Genomic DNA, 15231 nt, shown 5'->3' with positions numbered 1-15231 from the left:
AAACTTTTAGGTAAACTAGACTTTGAGTGTTTATAATGTGTCAGTGTAGGTTCATCCTTGGTAAAATATGTACCATTCAGGTGAGTGATGGTGATAATGCAGGAGGCTGTGCATGTGTTGCAGCAGGGAGCATATGGGAGATTACTTGTACCCTCCCTCTCAATTTTGTTGTAAACCTAAAGCTGCTCTAAAAAACCAAGTTTTTGGAAAAAAATATTCTTGCATTCTTATCAAAGTAATCGATACACTACTTTCATTCAACACATTTACTTAGGGGGTGCCTGGCTGGCTCAGCTGGAGAGCATGACTCTTGACCACAGGGTTTAGAGCTCAAACCAAACATTAGGTGTGGAGCCTACTTAAAAGACAAAAGAGAAGAGAACAAGAACAAATTTACTTAGTTGTTCTAAGAGCCAGATGTTCTCCATTTGTTTGGTCACATATTCCACAAGTACTTAATACCTATGTGTTCTAGATAATGGGGATGCAATAATGAACAAAACAGATAAAAATCTCAACCCTCATAAAGGCTTAGGGTTTTACAGTCTAATAGTGGCAGAAAGACAATGAACTAATAATTTAAAAGATATGTGCAACAGTAATAACACTATCAAGTGCAAGGGGGAGAAGGACAGGAACCTCCAGGACTAGATGGGAGTGGGTCAATGGGAAGACCCCCTAATACTAAAACAGAGTGATGAGGAGATTTAGCCTTACTGAAAAGGTAAAACTGAGAAAACATCTGCAGGATCAAAGGAAGAAGCAAATCATGGAACACCTGGGAAAACAGCAATCCATACAGGACCTTAATACTAAGATGTCCATCAGTCAGTGTTTCTGAGTGTCTACTCCTATATGGCATTGGAAGAGTCTGAGAAGAGAAGTGACATTATATAATTTTCCTTTGAAAAGAATCACTCTGGGCTGCTGTGCTGAGAAAAGACCACAGGGAGTCAGAGATGGTATCATTCAGGAAATTATATCAATATATTAATCTAGGTGAAATATTGGTTTGGACCCACATGTTGGCAACAGATTCCAGATAAACTTTGAAAGTATAGCCAAAAGGCCTCTCTGTAAAGGACGAGATATGCAGTGAAAGAAACCAAGGATGACCCAAGGTTTCTGGCTGATGCATATGAAGAAATTCTCCTTTACTGAGATTGAGATTTGAGAAGAGCAGATATGTGGACAAGATTATAAATTCAGTTTGGTGCCTGTAAAATTCAAAATGCTTATAAGATATTTAAGTGGAAATGTTAAGCAGAGCAACTTGACACAGGAATTAAGTTTAAGAGAAAGATCCCACCTAGATATATAAATTTGGAAATCTTTAGCAAGTAGATGCTATTTTAAAAACCATTAGCCTAAATGAGATTATGGAGGGAGTGAATGAAAATAAGCAATTTTGAGAACTGGGCACTGAGCCATTCCAAATTTCAAAGGTTCAGAACATGAAAAGCAATCAACAAAGAGAGCAGCCAGTCAAGTAGAAAAAACCCAGAGGAGAGAGAGAGATCCTAAAAGTCAAGGAAAAAAAGGTATCAAGGTAGTGGGAGTAATTAATTGAATTAAACTGTACTCATATATCAAGTAAAATATGCAGCAGACATTATTGGTAACTTGCAAAAGCAGTTTCAGAAGAATGATGGGGGCAAAAAGTTACCTGAAGGAGGTTCAAGACAGAGTGGGAAGAGAAGAATTAAAGAGACAACACATTCAAGTTATTTTATTATGGGGGAAGCAAAGAAATAGGGGCTTAACTACAGTGGGGTGAAGAGTCAAGAGAGAGTTATTTCCTAAACATGGGAAAATAACATTTTATATTGGTGGGAATGATCCAATAGACAGGCAGAAACTGATAATCCAGAAAAGGGCAAGGAGACAACTACAGAAGCAGTAACCACAAATAGATGAAAAGGGATTAATCTAATATATCAGTAGAAGTAAAAGCATTAATATACAAGTACAGTGAAAACAACACGAACAGCTTAACTTCTGTGAGCTTAACTTCTGTGAAATGTCTCCTAGCTTATAAAATAACTGTATACTTCTACTTCTCTGAATATTTATAACAATCATCTAATATAAATATTACTCCCCACCTGTCTATGGAAAAGCAAAGAGGAGATAAGCAAAGTTGGGTAATGTGGCCAAAGTCACAGTGCTATTAAGAGGCAAAGCCAGAATACAAATCTCAGCGGACAGATCCTGAATTCTTTATTACACCTACACCTAAAGTTTATGCTTTAGTATGAAAACATGCTGAAGAAAACCTCCTTATTCATTAAGAATCTTATTTTAGGGCAGCCCAGGTGGCTCAGCGGTTTAGCACCGCCTTCAGCCCAGGGTGTGGTCCTGGAGACCCGGGATCGAGTCCCACGTCGGGCTCCCTGCATGGAGCCTGCTTCTTCCTCTGCCTGTGTCTCTGCCTCTCTCTGTGTCTCTCATGAATAAACAAATAAAATCTTAAAAAAAAAAAATCTTATTTTAAAAAGTGTTATCAAAACTAAACTTTGAAACACGTCTTAGGATACTGCTTTGTATATTTATTGCCATTTTAAAAACAATGTTACCAATGCCAATTATCATCAATGAAAACAATTTACTTTTAAAATGATGTTCACCAGTTTTCTTTATGAAAAGATCCCATGCCAACGACCCCAAAATTCTGAGGCACTGAGGCAGCAAAACAGGGTACCCTTTGAGGAGTAGGAGGCCAATAAAAGGGTCAGAGGTAAAAAAAAAAAAAAAAAAAGGAGAGATCTCACATTCTTCAGAAAAAAATTGGGAAATAGAAAAAAGCTATTAAAAGTAAGAAAATTAAACCATAACATCACCAACCACCTCAGCTAACATTTTAATGTTTCCTTCCAGGAAAACTATTTTTAAATATTTTATATATAATTCTCTACCCAATGATGGTTCTAGATCTTTATAGAGAGAGTTATGTTCTTGGGATTTATAATTAAGACAAGTATGTGTGTCAGTTTCTGGTATCAAAGGAACACATAAAGCAATCAGAGTTGTATGTCTAGCATACCTACACAAAGATTTTTTAGTCTGTGAGTTTCTTACCTGATTATTTTCTTCATCCTCAAATACAAAATCTTGCTGCATAACTTCATTGTCTAAATTAGTGCTAGCCACAGGTTCTGAACAGTCTCTGTTACTTTCACTGGCATTAATAATATCATCAGCAATATCAACCCTAGTAATGAAGATTAAAAAATCAGATCAGGCCAAATGTTGATTATGTAATACCTTTAAAATAAATAAATACCAATGATCTCAAACTTACACACTAAGTTTATTTTTGTCTCTCAAGGGAATGTTGTAAGAAAATTACCTTGTTTGTTATTCTCTTTGATAATTTTTTTAATTTTTTTTTATAATTTTCAAAAACAAATGAATGGCTGAAAAAATAATTTATGTGCCAAAATAATTTTCCTTAAAAATGTATACTCTCAATCATAATGATCTGTTCCAATAAAATATAAGCCTAGCACTAGACACAATAATATCAAACACTTTACCAAGTACTGTAGGAATAGCTTCCTATTGTAGATTTTTCATGTTATAGAATTTAGAATATGCAAAATCCTGCAGCAGGCTTTGATTTACAAAGATGATACTACCAATAAAGTCAGAACATAAGTTACTTCCCCAGAAATAAAAATAAAAATATTGTCTGAGCATGGGCAAAGGTTTTCAGGATCTCTAGCCAGAATAAAGACAAACACTAAGGAATCTACTTATATTAATTTTATCCTTTCGTACACTTTCCCATTATTTCCAACTTCTAACTACTGTTTTTGGGTTTTTTTTTTTCAGATACTGCTTTTTTCCTTTATATTCAGCCCAATAGTCGAGATCAATCCAGTTTTATCAGTTCTAATCATGCCTTCAAAGCAACACAAATCAGGGCCAGAGGAACACAGGCTAATGATGCCATCTATTCAGACTACACAGCAAACCTGCAGTTGTACAATATGGTATTTCTAAAATAAACATATTGTAACCACTAGTTTTCATATCTATTAACTTTTTCAGTTTCATTTAATATTTAATAGCTATTCTAGAGTGTACTATATATATTTGGCCTTTTAAAAATCAAACTCTTCAAAAGAAAAATCACTCTACCCATTTTTTTTTGTACATCTTTCTCATATGTCCTCCAAATAAAATCTGATAAATGAAAACAATGAAATTATTGTATTATGGTCTCAAAGAAAGACACCTTTATATCCCTCAAGTACAGGGCTGAGATAACGGGAAAGGAGAGGAGACCTTTCATCCATTTAAAGGTAACAAGTCAGATGAAGAGTGAAATAACCTCACAAATCGCATAGCACACAGAGGTACCTTTTAACTGATACAAAATTCAACTATTAACATCTAAACAACAAAAAAGTATGGAGGGAGGGCAGCAGGGTAGTAGCTGGTGACGGGATAAAATGTAAATTGCAAAAAATGATTCTGCTCACCATTTCACTCAATGACTATGAGTGATGCCGATCTGCTGTCCCTGCACCCAGCTGTCTAGATCATTTCATGTCTCTCATTGGTGTGACCATTTGTTTCAAATAGTATGGGTCTAGCTTTTTTAACATTATTTATCATACAGCATAGTGAGGTAAGTTCACTACTTTATCTGGTGTTCAGGGAGGAAAATCTAGCAGTATTGAACTTAATGTCTACTAACTTAATTGAAGATTTAGATTTTCAATGTTAAGTGAGCATATACAATTTATATACAAAGTCACTTTCCACACACACTGAGAAATTCCCAAGATGAGATCCCATTACGTAAGTAAACTATGGTTTTTAAAAGATCATAAAACAGGGATCCCTGGGTGGCGCAGCGGTTTGGCGCCTGCCTTTGGCCCAGGGCGCGATCCTGGAGACCCGGGATCGAATCCCACGTCAGGCTCCCGGTGCATGGAGCCTGCTTCTCCCTCCGCCTGTGTCTCTGCCTCTCTCTCTCTCTCTCTCTCTGTGACTATCATAAATAAATAAAAATTAAAAAAAAAAAATTAAAAAAAATAAAATAAAATAAAAGATCATAAAACAATTTTATAACTCTTAATAATAGTAAAATGTTATAAAAGTTTCTTACTGGTTATTAGATCCTTCCCCATCACAATTAATACTTTCTGCTTCATTATTACACACCAGACTTTGCTGTTGTAAATTCTTAAGATCATGATCTATGCTGCTCTGCAGATCAAAAAGGTGCTGTTCCACAGCTGCTCTAATTGTTCTTTCTAAAATGCTACAAAATAGAACACATTTTAGTGAAAACCAGTCACCAAACTGGGCATTTGTCCACATAAATACAAACATTAAAACGTGACAAAGGAGACAAATTAACAGGGTATTTAAGTGGGTAAACTAGAGTATAAAAAGAAACATAAAAGGAATTCATGATACTGGGTTAAAAGTTTAAAAGAAATTTACCCAAATAGATATTATACAAATCAATCACAGTATCACTATTACTACTGAGGTGGGAAGGATCAGTTGTCCCAGTAATTCATTCCTTGCTAGTATACCGAAAAACCATTTAAATACTTTTCAAAACTACATTTATAAAGCAATTTGTCAATACTCAGCTAAATCAAAGAAACTGTAAGAGTCCTGCCCGTATTTTTTACATGAAGTTTACTTCTTTAAGAAAACTTAATAAAAAGAGGGATCCCTGGGTGGCGCAGCGGTTTGGCGCCTGCCTTTGGCCCAGGGCGCGATCCTGGAGACCCGGGATCGAATCCCACGTCGGGCTCCCAGTGCATGGAGCCTGCTTCTCCCTCTGCCTGTGTCTCTGCCTCTCTCTCTCTCTCTGTGTGACTATCATAAATAAATAAAAATTTAAAAAGGAAAAAAAAGAAAACTTAATAAAAAGAGATGACATATCTCAATTATCTCAAAAGATTAAAAAAATCCTTTGTGGCAGCCCCAGTGGCACAGCGGTTTGGCACCTGCCTTCGGCCCAGGGCATGATCCTGGAGAGCCAGGATCAAGTTCCACATCGGGCTCCCTGCATGGAGCTTGCTTCTCCCTCTGCCTGTGTCTCTGCCCCTCTCTCTCTCTCTCTCTCTCTCTCTCTCTGTGTGTGTCTATGAATAAATAAAATCTTTTAAAAAAATAAATAAATCCTCTGAAGAAAATTCAATTTTTATTTTATATTTTAGGCAATGCATTCTTTCTTCATTGGTTCCTACTGCAGTACATAAAATATTAACTAGGTTCACTGCCTTATGTATAATCCTTCCCCTAAATTGAGCACAATAAATACATGATTTTCATTTCTAAAGTGAAGTAATATTTTTAAATTTTAAAAAATGATCTTCTACAAGTATACTACTTACTCCGCAGAGGCTGGTAAGATGCTGATGGGAGATAAATGGGCACTGTAATTAAAGAAAGAAATTAGCTATAAAACTTTGCAATACTAATGACAAAAAGTATTGAAAACTGTCACAGTTGCACTACCTTGACACAATCAACTTTCACATTCATTTCTGGCAGAATAGGATTCTAATTTTCTAAAGAATTTATTTCCACACAAAAAAACTAAATATACATATCCGTGTGTATGTGTAGCCAACTATTTCACTTGGTGCTCACTTGGAGAAACACTGACCTATATTCCAAGGCTGAAGGGAAAAAAGTATACTACTAGCCCAACAAAACCACCTCATCTAGGATGGTATGAAGGCCTCAATGTTCACTCTGTACTCCTTGCCTGACGTAACAGCATATGCTACTACTCAGAGGATGTACTTAAGTGACGAAAAAGGCAAAATTGATTCTAAAATTAGACTACTTCATTTACTGTAGCATTAACAGACTTTCCTTAGCAAATTTCGCACCACACTATCTACTAATACTTACAAAAACATAAATAGCCTCATCTTCATCATAGTTAAAAATTCAGTGAAACCCATGAGATATGAATACCACTTAAATGTTTAAAATTAAAATTGGGGGCACCTGTGTGGCTCAGTCAGTTAAGCATCTGCCTTAGGTTCAGGTCATGATCCCAGGGTCCTGGGATCAGGCTCACTGCTCACAGTCACCCATGGGGTGACTGGGTGATGGACATTAAGGAGGGCAGGGAATGCAATGAGCACTGGGTGTTACGTAAGACTGATAAATCACTGAACTCTACGTCTGAAACTAATAATACACTATATGTTAATTAATTGAATTTAAATTTAAAAAAGAAAGAAAATATATTCTCAAGATTCTCTGTAGAAAATCGAATAAACACCATGCAGCAATCTTCAGGTGTCCCTTAGAGCAAACACATGAGTAGCAAATTGCACAACTGCTTTATAAGACAAAAGTAAGTCACCCTGGTTTGGCACATATAACATCCCTCAGCTTTATAAGAAAAATTTAACTGCCAACATTAGGCTAGTTTTCATGAATGGATTATTCTCAGCTCAAAATACTTTCAAGATAAGTACTTAAACTTAGGTTTTCAAATTTAAATGACATTTTTTGGAACTTCGTTTCTGAAGGAAACTGGGGAGAAAAATCACATATATGTGCACAAAGAAGAGTTTAGCTGTGGGTCTGTTTCTAGTAGTTTCAGGTTAAAGTCAGTATTTAGTGACCTCTGCAGGAAAAAAAACAAAAACCAAAAAAAGATAAATGAAGCTCTTCCTATAGCTTAAATGTTAACTAAGGTTAGATCTTTCTCTGTTATTTTGCTACAATGATTTGTTGTTTATATATGAGGTTGCCTATTTAATCATAAAAGTTAAATCTTTACATGGTCTGATCAGTTATATTTTACTCAATAATATTTGTAATTCCTAAGCTTAGGTATTAAAAGTAATTTTAGGGAGATCCCTGGGTGGCTTAGCGGTTTAGCGCCTGCCTTCGGCCCAGGGCGTGATCCTGGAGTTCCGGGATCGAGTCCCGCATCAGGCTCCCTGCATGGAGCCTGCTTCTCCCTCTGCCTCTCTCTCTCTCTGTGTGTGTCTCATTAATAAATAAATAAAATCTTTTTTTAAAAAAAGTAATTTTAATACCTAATTATAATCCACTGACAATGCAGTTATGTTGAATGGTATAAAGAAAATTCCTAAATCCGAGATGCCTGGGTGGCTCAGTGGTTGAACATCTGGCTTCGGCTCAGGTCACATGGGGCCCCCACAGAGAGCCTGCTTCTCCCTCTGTCTCTCTCATGTATAAAGAAATAAAATCTTAAAAAAAAAAAAAAATCTCCTAAATCCAACATCCTTCCCTTCACCATTTAATTTGTGATTTCTAGTGTGCTTTGGTTTTTACCTTACACAAAAATCTCAAGAAGTTCTAACTCTCAGCTACTTAGTCCAGAAGTATGTTACTAAAGCCTAACACCACATTTTAACTTTTGTTAGAGTTTATATCCTTTCTGTTCTTTTCCAAATTTGCCATTGTTAGGTATCTACTTAATCTCCCAGAGGAATTATCTCACTTTTTTGTCAGATTAGGTTATTACCAAAATGCTAGTATAGAAAAATGGAAACAAGACAACTAGAAATACAAATTTAAAATAGGATTAATATAAAATTAATATTTTTTGATGTTAATATACCATTCGTGATGAGAAAGGCTATGAAACTGACAATTATACATTGCTGGTGAAAAAGTAACTTAGTACAATTCTTAGGGAGATCACTTTGGTGACATGGTTTTTGTTTGTTTTTAAAAGATTTTATTTATTTATTAGAGAGAGAGAGCACAAACAGGGTGAGCAGCAGACAGAGACAGAGAAGGCTCCCCACTGAACAAGAAGCCTGATGCAGGGCTCAATCCCAGGACCCTGAGATCATGACCTGAGCCCAATGCAGACACTTAACCATTTAACCAACTGAGCCACCCAGATGAACCTTGGCGAGGTGTTTTTAAAAGCTCTAAAAGTATGCATGCTCTTTGACTCAAAACTTCCACATCTGCACTCTAGAGTCTATCAAGGGACTCCTGGGTGGCTAAGCGGTTGAGCGTCTGCCTTTGGCTCAGGGCTTGATCCCAGGGCCCATTCCAGGGCCGGGGATTGAGTTCCACACTGGGCTCCCTGAAAGGAGCCTGCTTCACCCTCTGCCTGTGTCTCTGCCTCTCTGTGTCTCTCATGAATAAATACATAAAAAAAAAATTTTTTTTTAAAAAGAGTCTATCAAATCTCTCAAAATCTATTCTAAATTTAAAAAAATAGTACTTTGTACCATAAAATTTTCTTTGAAACATTTTTTCCCATTATTTTATTATAAAAACTTCCAAAAGCATGAAAAAGTTGAAAAATGATAAACACTTCAGATATACCAACTCAATTCTTTTTTTTTTAATGTTTTTTTTTAGTTTTTATTTATTTATGATAGTCACACAGAGAGAGAGAGAGAGAGAAGCAGAGACATAGGCAGAGGGAGAAGCAGGCTCCATGCACCGGGAGCCCGACGTGGGATTCGATCCCGGGTCTCCAGGATCGCGCCCTGGGCCAAAGGCAGGCGCCAAACCGCTGCGCCACCCAGGGTTCCCCAATAAAAAGATTTTGAATTAAAAAAAAAATGGGGGCAGCCCTGGTGGCGCAACAGTTTGGCGCTGCCTGCAGCCTGGGGTGTGGTCCTGGAGACCCCGGATCAAGTCCCACGTTGGGCTCCCTGCATGGGGCATGCTTCTCTCTCTGCCTGTGTCTCTGCCTCTCTCTCTCTCTGTCTACGAATAAATAAATAAAATCTTAAAAAAAAAAAAAATGTACCCAGCAAAGCTATTCAAAAAGTAAATGATCAAAAAGAACCAACTGTCCACCAAATTTAAACTAAATCACTGAGGCGTAATTATATGATGGAATGCTTTACATCAGTGAAATAAACCACAATGACGTACAACATGGATAAATCTACAGTATTTACTGAAAAGAAGGAGGATGGCAGAGTAGTAGGGGACCCGAGTTTACTCTGGTCCCTGGAATTCAGCTAGATAGCTATCAAATCACCTGGACATCTGTGAACTCAACAGGTTTTGAGATGTAAGAAAAGAATTACTGCAATTCGGGAACCCTGGGTGGCTCAGTGGTTTAGCGCCTGCCTTTGGCCCGAGGTGTGATCTTGGAATCCCGGGATTGAGTCCCATAGCAGGCTCCCTGTTTGGAGCCTGCTTCTCTCTCTGCCTGTGTCTCTGCCTCTCTCTCTTTCTCTGTGTGTCTCTCATGAATAAATAAAATCTTTAAAAAAAAAAAAAAAGAATTACTGCGATTCTACCAATAGAAAAGCAACCACATTTTCCAAGGTAGGAGGTGCAGAGAAGTAAATCTGAGAGGATGTACTAGGAGGGAGCCCTTGGACGCTAGCTACTGGAAAGTGATATAGCAGCAGCAGAGGGCAAAATCCAAACTTTCAAAAGTCTGCTCTGGCGAAGGGGCGTCCCTGCCTGAAAGGTGTTCAGGTGGTGAACTGGAGCATGATCCTAGATAAGACAGTGTGGTCTCAGGATCCCCGGGATCACAGTAAGAACCAGGCAGAGTTCTCAAGCTTCAGAGCAGGGAAGCTAACTGCAAAGAGACAGCCCAGAAATGGGCTTTCTGCTTAACGTTGCCATAAACCTTAAACTGTGGTGCAGTCCAACCTCTGTTCTCTCTTTTTTTTTTTTTTTTAATTTTTATTTATTTATGACAGTCACACAGAGAGAGAGAGAGGCAGAGACAGAGGCAGAGGGAGAAGCAGGCTCCATGCACCGGGAGCCCGACATGGGACTTGATCCCGAGTCTCCAGGATCGTGCCCTGGGCCAAAGGCAGGCGCCAAACCGCTGCGCCACCCAGGGTTCCCAGCCAACCTCTGTTCTCTGAGAAGGGATCCAACAAATGGCAGAGGAGAAGCCCAACAGGTGTGTGCACCACAGGAGTCTGTAAAGTTTGGACACTTGAAAGGGGGTCCCCAAGCCTGAGATAAAAACATCTGGTCACAGGCTAGGTGAACAGAGTGTGGAGGGAAACCAGGGAGACAAGAATGACTGACTGCTTTTCCAGGAGGGCACAATGAAAAGTGAGGGTGTGTGAACTTTCAGCTCCTTGGTTCTTTCATTCCCATCACTCAAAGCAGCATGGAAAAAAAAAAAAGCAGTATGGAAAGCCTTCCGGGAACAAGAGCTACACAGAGCAATCTGAAGCTGTTTACACTGAACCCAGCCCCGTGGCAAGAAGGGGGGTGAATTCCACCCAGGGAAAGATACCTGAGATTAGTGTAATAGGCCCCTCCCCCAGAAGACCAGCAGAAACATCCAGCTAAGACTGTTTACTGATCTCACAGAAGTATAAAACACCAGCACTAAGGGAAAATAATACATAGAATTCATGGGTTTTTTCTCATGATTCTTTTAGTGTTTCAATTTTAAATTTTTTTCCTTTTCAACTAATTTCTTTTTATCAACTTTTAAAAATCTTTTAAAATTTTCATTTTTACATTTATATATGTATATATATTTCTCAATTCTGGTTTCTTTTCATTATATTCAACTTTATTTTTTCTATATATGTAAGTTTTCATTCTATACAATTTTGGCATCTAGTTTCTTGTAACAAACAGACCAAAATACACCAAGGATCTAGTGTATTGCTCTGTTCTGTTCACCTATTTGATTATATTCTCTCTTTCTACCACTACCCCCCTTTTTTAGTTTCTGGTCTCTTCTGATTTGTTTAGTGTCTATTTTTCTGGGTCCTTGTTGCTATTTTATTATTCTGTTCTCTAATTCATCTGTTCTCTGGATAGAATGACAAGACAGAAGAACCCCCCAAAAAGAGAACATGAGGCAGTACTGACTGCCAGGGACCTAATCAGTAGGGATAAAAGATGTTAAAAACTAGAGTTCAGAATAACAATTATAAACATACCAGCTACGCTTGGGAAAAAACAAACAAACAAAGACACTAAAGAATCCCTCTCTGGAGAAATAAAAGAACTAAAATCTAATCAAGTCAAAATTTTAAAAGGCTATTAATGAGATGTAATAAAAAGTGGAGGCTCTAATTGCTAGAATAAATGAGGCAGAAGAGAGAATCAGTGATACATACAGAAGACCAACAGAGAATAAAGAAACTGAGAGAAAAGATAAACTACTGGATCACTAGGGAAAAACTCAAGAGATAAGTGATGCCATAAAACAAAACAATATTAGAATAATTGGGATCCCAGAGGAAGAGGAAATGGGGAGAGCAGAAGGTATAATTGAACAAATCACAGCTGAGAACTTCCAAATCTGGGGGAAGAAGCAAGCATCCAAGTACAGGAAGCACAGAGAAACTCCCCTCAAAATCAGTAAAAATAAGTCAACACTTTGACATTTAATAGTGAAGCCTGAAAATCTCAGGCACAAAGAGAAAATCTTTAAAGTAGGTTGGGTCAAGAGATCCACAACCTACAAAGGTAGAAACATTAGACTGGCAGCAAACCTATCCACAGAGACCTGACCTGGCAGGCCAAAAAGGACTGTATTCAAAGTGCTAAATGAGATAAATATGCTGCCAAGAATACTTTATCCAGCAAGGATGTCATGCAAAATAGGAGGAGATAAAAACAGAAACTAAAAGAATTTTTGATCACTAAACCAGCCCTGCAAGAAATGTCAAAGGGGATCCTTTAAGCAAAGAGAGAGCCCAAAAGTAACACAGACATAAAAGAAAAGAAACAATACATAGCAACAGACACTTTGCAGGTAATACAAAGGCACTACATTCATTATCTTTAAATAGTTACTCTGAATGTCAATGGGCTAAATGCTCCAATCAAAAGACAAGGGTTATCATATTGGAAAAAAAAAAAAAGCAAGGGGGCAGCCTCTGTGGCTCAGTGGTTTAGCATCGCCTTCAGCCCGGGGTGTGATCCTGGAGATCCAGGATCGAGTCCCGCCATCAGGCTCCCTGCATGGAGTGTGTTTCTCCCTCTGCCTATGTCTCTGCCTCTCTCTCTCTCATGAATAAATAAATAAAATCTTAAAAAAAAAAAAAAAACAAATACACATGGAACATTCTCCAGAACAGATCACATACTGGGTCACAAGTTGACTCTCAACTGGAACCAGAAGACTGGGATTATTCCCTGCATATTTTCAGACCACAATACTTTGATACTTGACATCAATCCCAAAAGGAAATTTGGAAGGAACTCAAATACTTGGAGGTTAAAGAGCATCCTACTAAAGAATGAATGGGTCAATCAGAAAATTAAGGAAGAATTTTAAAAATTCATGGAAACAAATGCAAATGAAAACACACTTTTTTTTTTTTAAGATTTTATTTATTTATTTATTTATAGAAACACAGAGAGAGAGGGGGGCAGAGGAACAGGCAGAGGGAGAAGCAGGCTCCATGCAGGGAGCCCGATGTGGGACTCGATCCAGGGTCCCCAGGATCACACCCCAGGCTGCAGGCGGCGCTAAACCGCTACGCCACCAGGGCTGCCCCAAAACACAACTATTTTCTAAGAAGGAAGTATATAGAAATATGAGCTTTTCTCAAGAAACAAGGAAGACCTCAAATACACAACCTAACCTTACACCTAATGGAGCTAGACAAAGAACAGCAAATAAAGCCTAAACCCAGCAGGAGAATAATGATTAGAGCAGAAATCAATGAAATAGAAATCAAAAGAACAGTAAAACAGACCAATGAAACCAGAAGCTGGTTCTTTCAAAGAATAAGATTGATAAATCCCTGACCAGACTTATCAAAAAGAGAAAGAATCCAAATAAATAAAATCATGAACAAGAGAGGAGAGATCACAATCAAACACCAAAGAAATACAAACAATTGGGCAACCCCAGTGGCTCAGCGGTTTGGCGCCACCTGCAGCCCAGGGTGTGATCCTGGAGACCCGGGAGACCTGGGATCGAGTCCCACATCGGGCTCCCTACATGGAGCCTGCTTTTCCCTCTGCCTGTGTCTCTGCCTCTCTCTCTCTGTGTCTCCCATGAATAAATAAATAAAATCTTTTAAGAAAATAAAAAAATAAAATAAACCACTGGTTGTGAAAAGGTGGTCAGTCAACCAAAACACACAAACTATTTTCATAATATTTGCCTTTTTCACTGTGCTGACTTTTGCATGATATACCAAATCAATGGTAGAAAAAAATGCTTGGGGTCTTAGCATAAATCCAGGCAAGTGGTACCAGACTGTACCATGGCCACTGCATTCTTTACCACTACTCACTTGCAAATTTTTAAAAAGAGGACCAGTCCTGATGAAGGAGCAAAAATTATTAATTTTACCTCAGACCTGAATACAATTCATTTTAGTATTTGGTATGACAAAATGGGAAGCACATTTAGAAAAACACTTCTGCACAGCATAGTACAATGCTTGTCTTGTTTGAATTGTGAACTCAAGTTTTATCTGGGATCACCGTTTTCACTTGAAAGATAGGCTGACAAACTATATATAGTTATTCCAACCTGAATAATCTGGCAGACATTTTCTCAAAAATGAGCAAGACTGAGACTTTAAGAAAAACAAGTGACACAGCTGATAAGATTTGAGTTTTCAAGTAAGAAATTGAATTCTGGAAAACCTTTATCTTTACCATAAACTCACTAATGTCCCAGGACTTAAAAGATGTCTTTAATACAATCAGTGGTAATATTAAAGAATGTGAATTGTTGATACTATGTAACAAAATGTATCATCATTTGGAAGATCCGAGTAACTCCCTGAAGCCTCATTTTCTGAATGCCCAATTACCATGTTACAAAATCAAGCATGAATAAAATCACCACAGCACAAGACAGACCCACCAAAAGACCAGAGCATGAAAAATTCACAGATATGGTTTCAAGTTATGCAATACAAATAACTTCTAAAACGCTGCTACTTACCATGTTTTGGCATATTATCAAGAAAGAATGGACACAATTATCTGAAAAGACTATGAATGTTCTATTTCCAGCTATATACTGGTGTGATGGCAAATTTTCTTCATATACTTAAACCAAAATAACATACAGCAACAAATGCAATGCAGAGGAAAATGAAAGAATTCAGCTCTCATCTACTAATAATGCCAGACATTAAAGAGATTTGTAAAAATATAAAACAAGTCACTAAAAAATTTTTCACTATGATGTTTTTTTGGAGATTTTGGAAAACACAGTTAACATTTTAGAATTTTACATTAACATGTAATGGATTTATTACTACTTTAAATATATATGTAAATCTCTCAGTTTTAATTTCTAATATAATAAATACC

General features: G+C 37.5%; 1 protein-coding gene across 27 annotated transcripts in view; it reads right to left on the bottom strand.

Annotated features, from left to right (window-relative positions):
- Positions 1-15231, bottom strand: part of FAM13B (family with sequence similarity 13 member B) — an 83048-nt gene that overhangs the window by 29185 nt on the left and 38632 nt on the right. For all 27 annotated transcript variants that reach the window (XM_026001321.2, XM_026001323.2, XM_026001324.2 and 24 more), the window contains 3 exons: positions 6369-6410; positions 5120-5275; positions 3079-3211 (listed from right to left, as the gene is read on the bottom strand). In XM_026001321.2, the coding sequence (XP_025857106.1) occupies positions 3079-3211; positions 5120-5275; positions 6369-6410 (331 nt within the window). The remainder of the gene's footprint in view (positions 1-3078; positions 3212-5119; positions 5276-6368; positions 6411-15231) is intronic.

The sequence above is a fragment of the Vulpes vulpes genome, chromosome 12, assembly GCF_048418805.1.
Source record: "Vulpes vulpes isolate BD-2025 chromosome 12, VulVul3, whole genome shotgun sequence".
Lineage (NCBI taxonomy): Eukaryota > Metazoa > Chordata > Mammalia > Carnivora > Canidae > Vulpes > Vulpes vulpes.
Note: the sequence above shows the minus strand (reverse complement) of the source record. Positions and strands in the feature narration are given on the sequence as shown.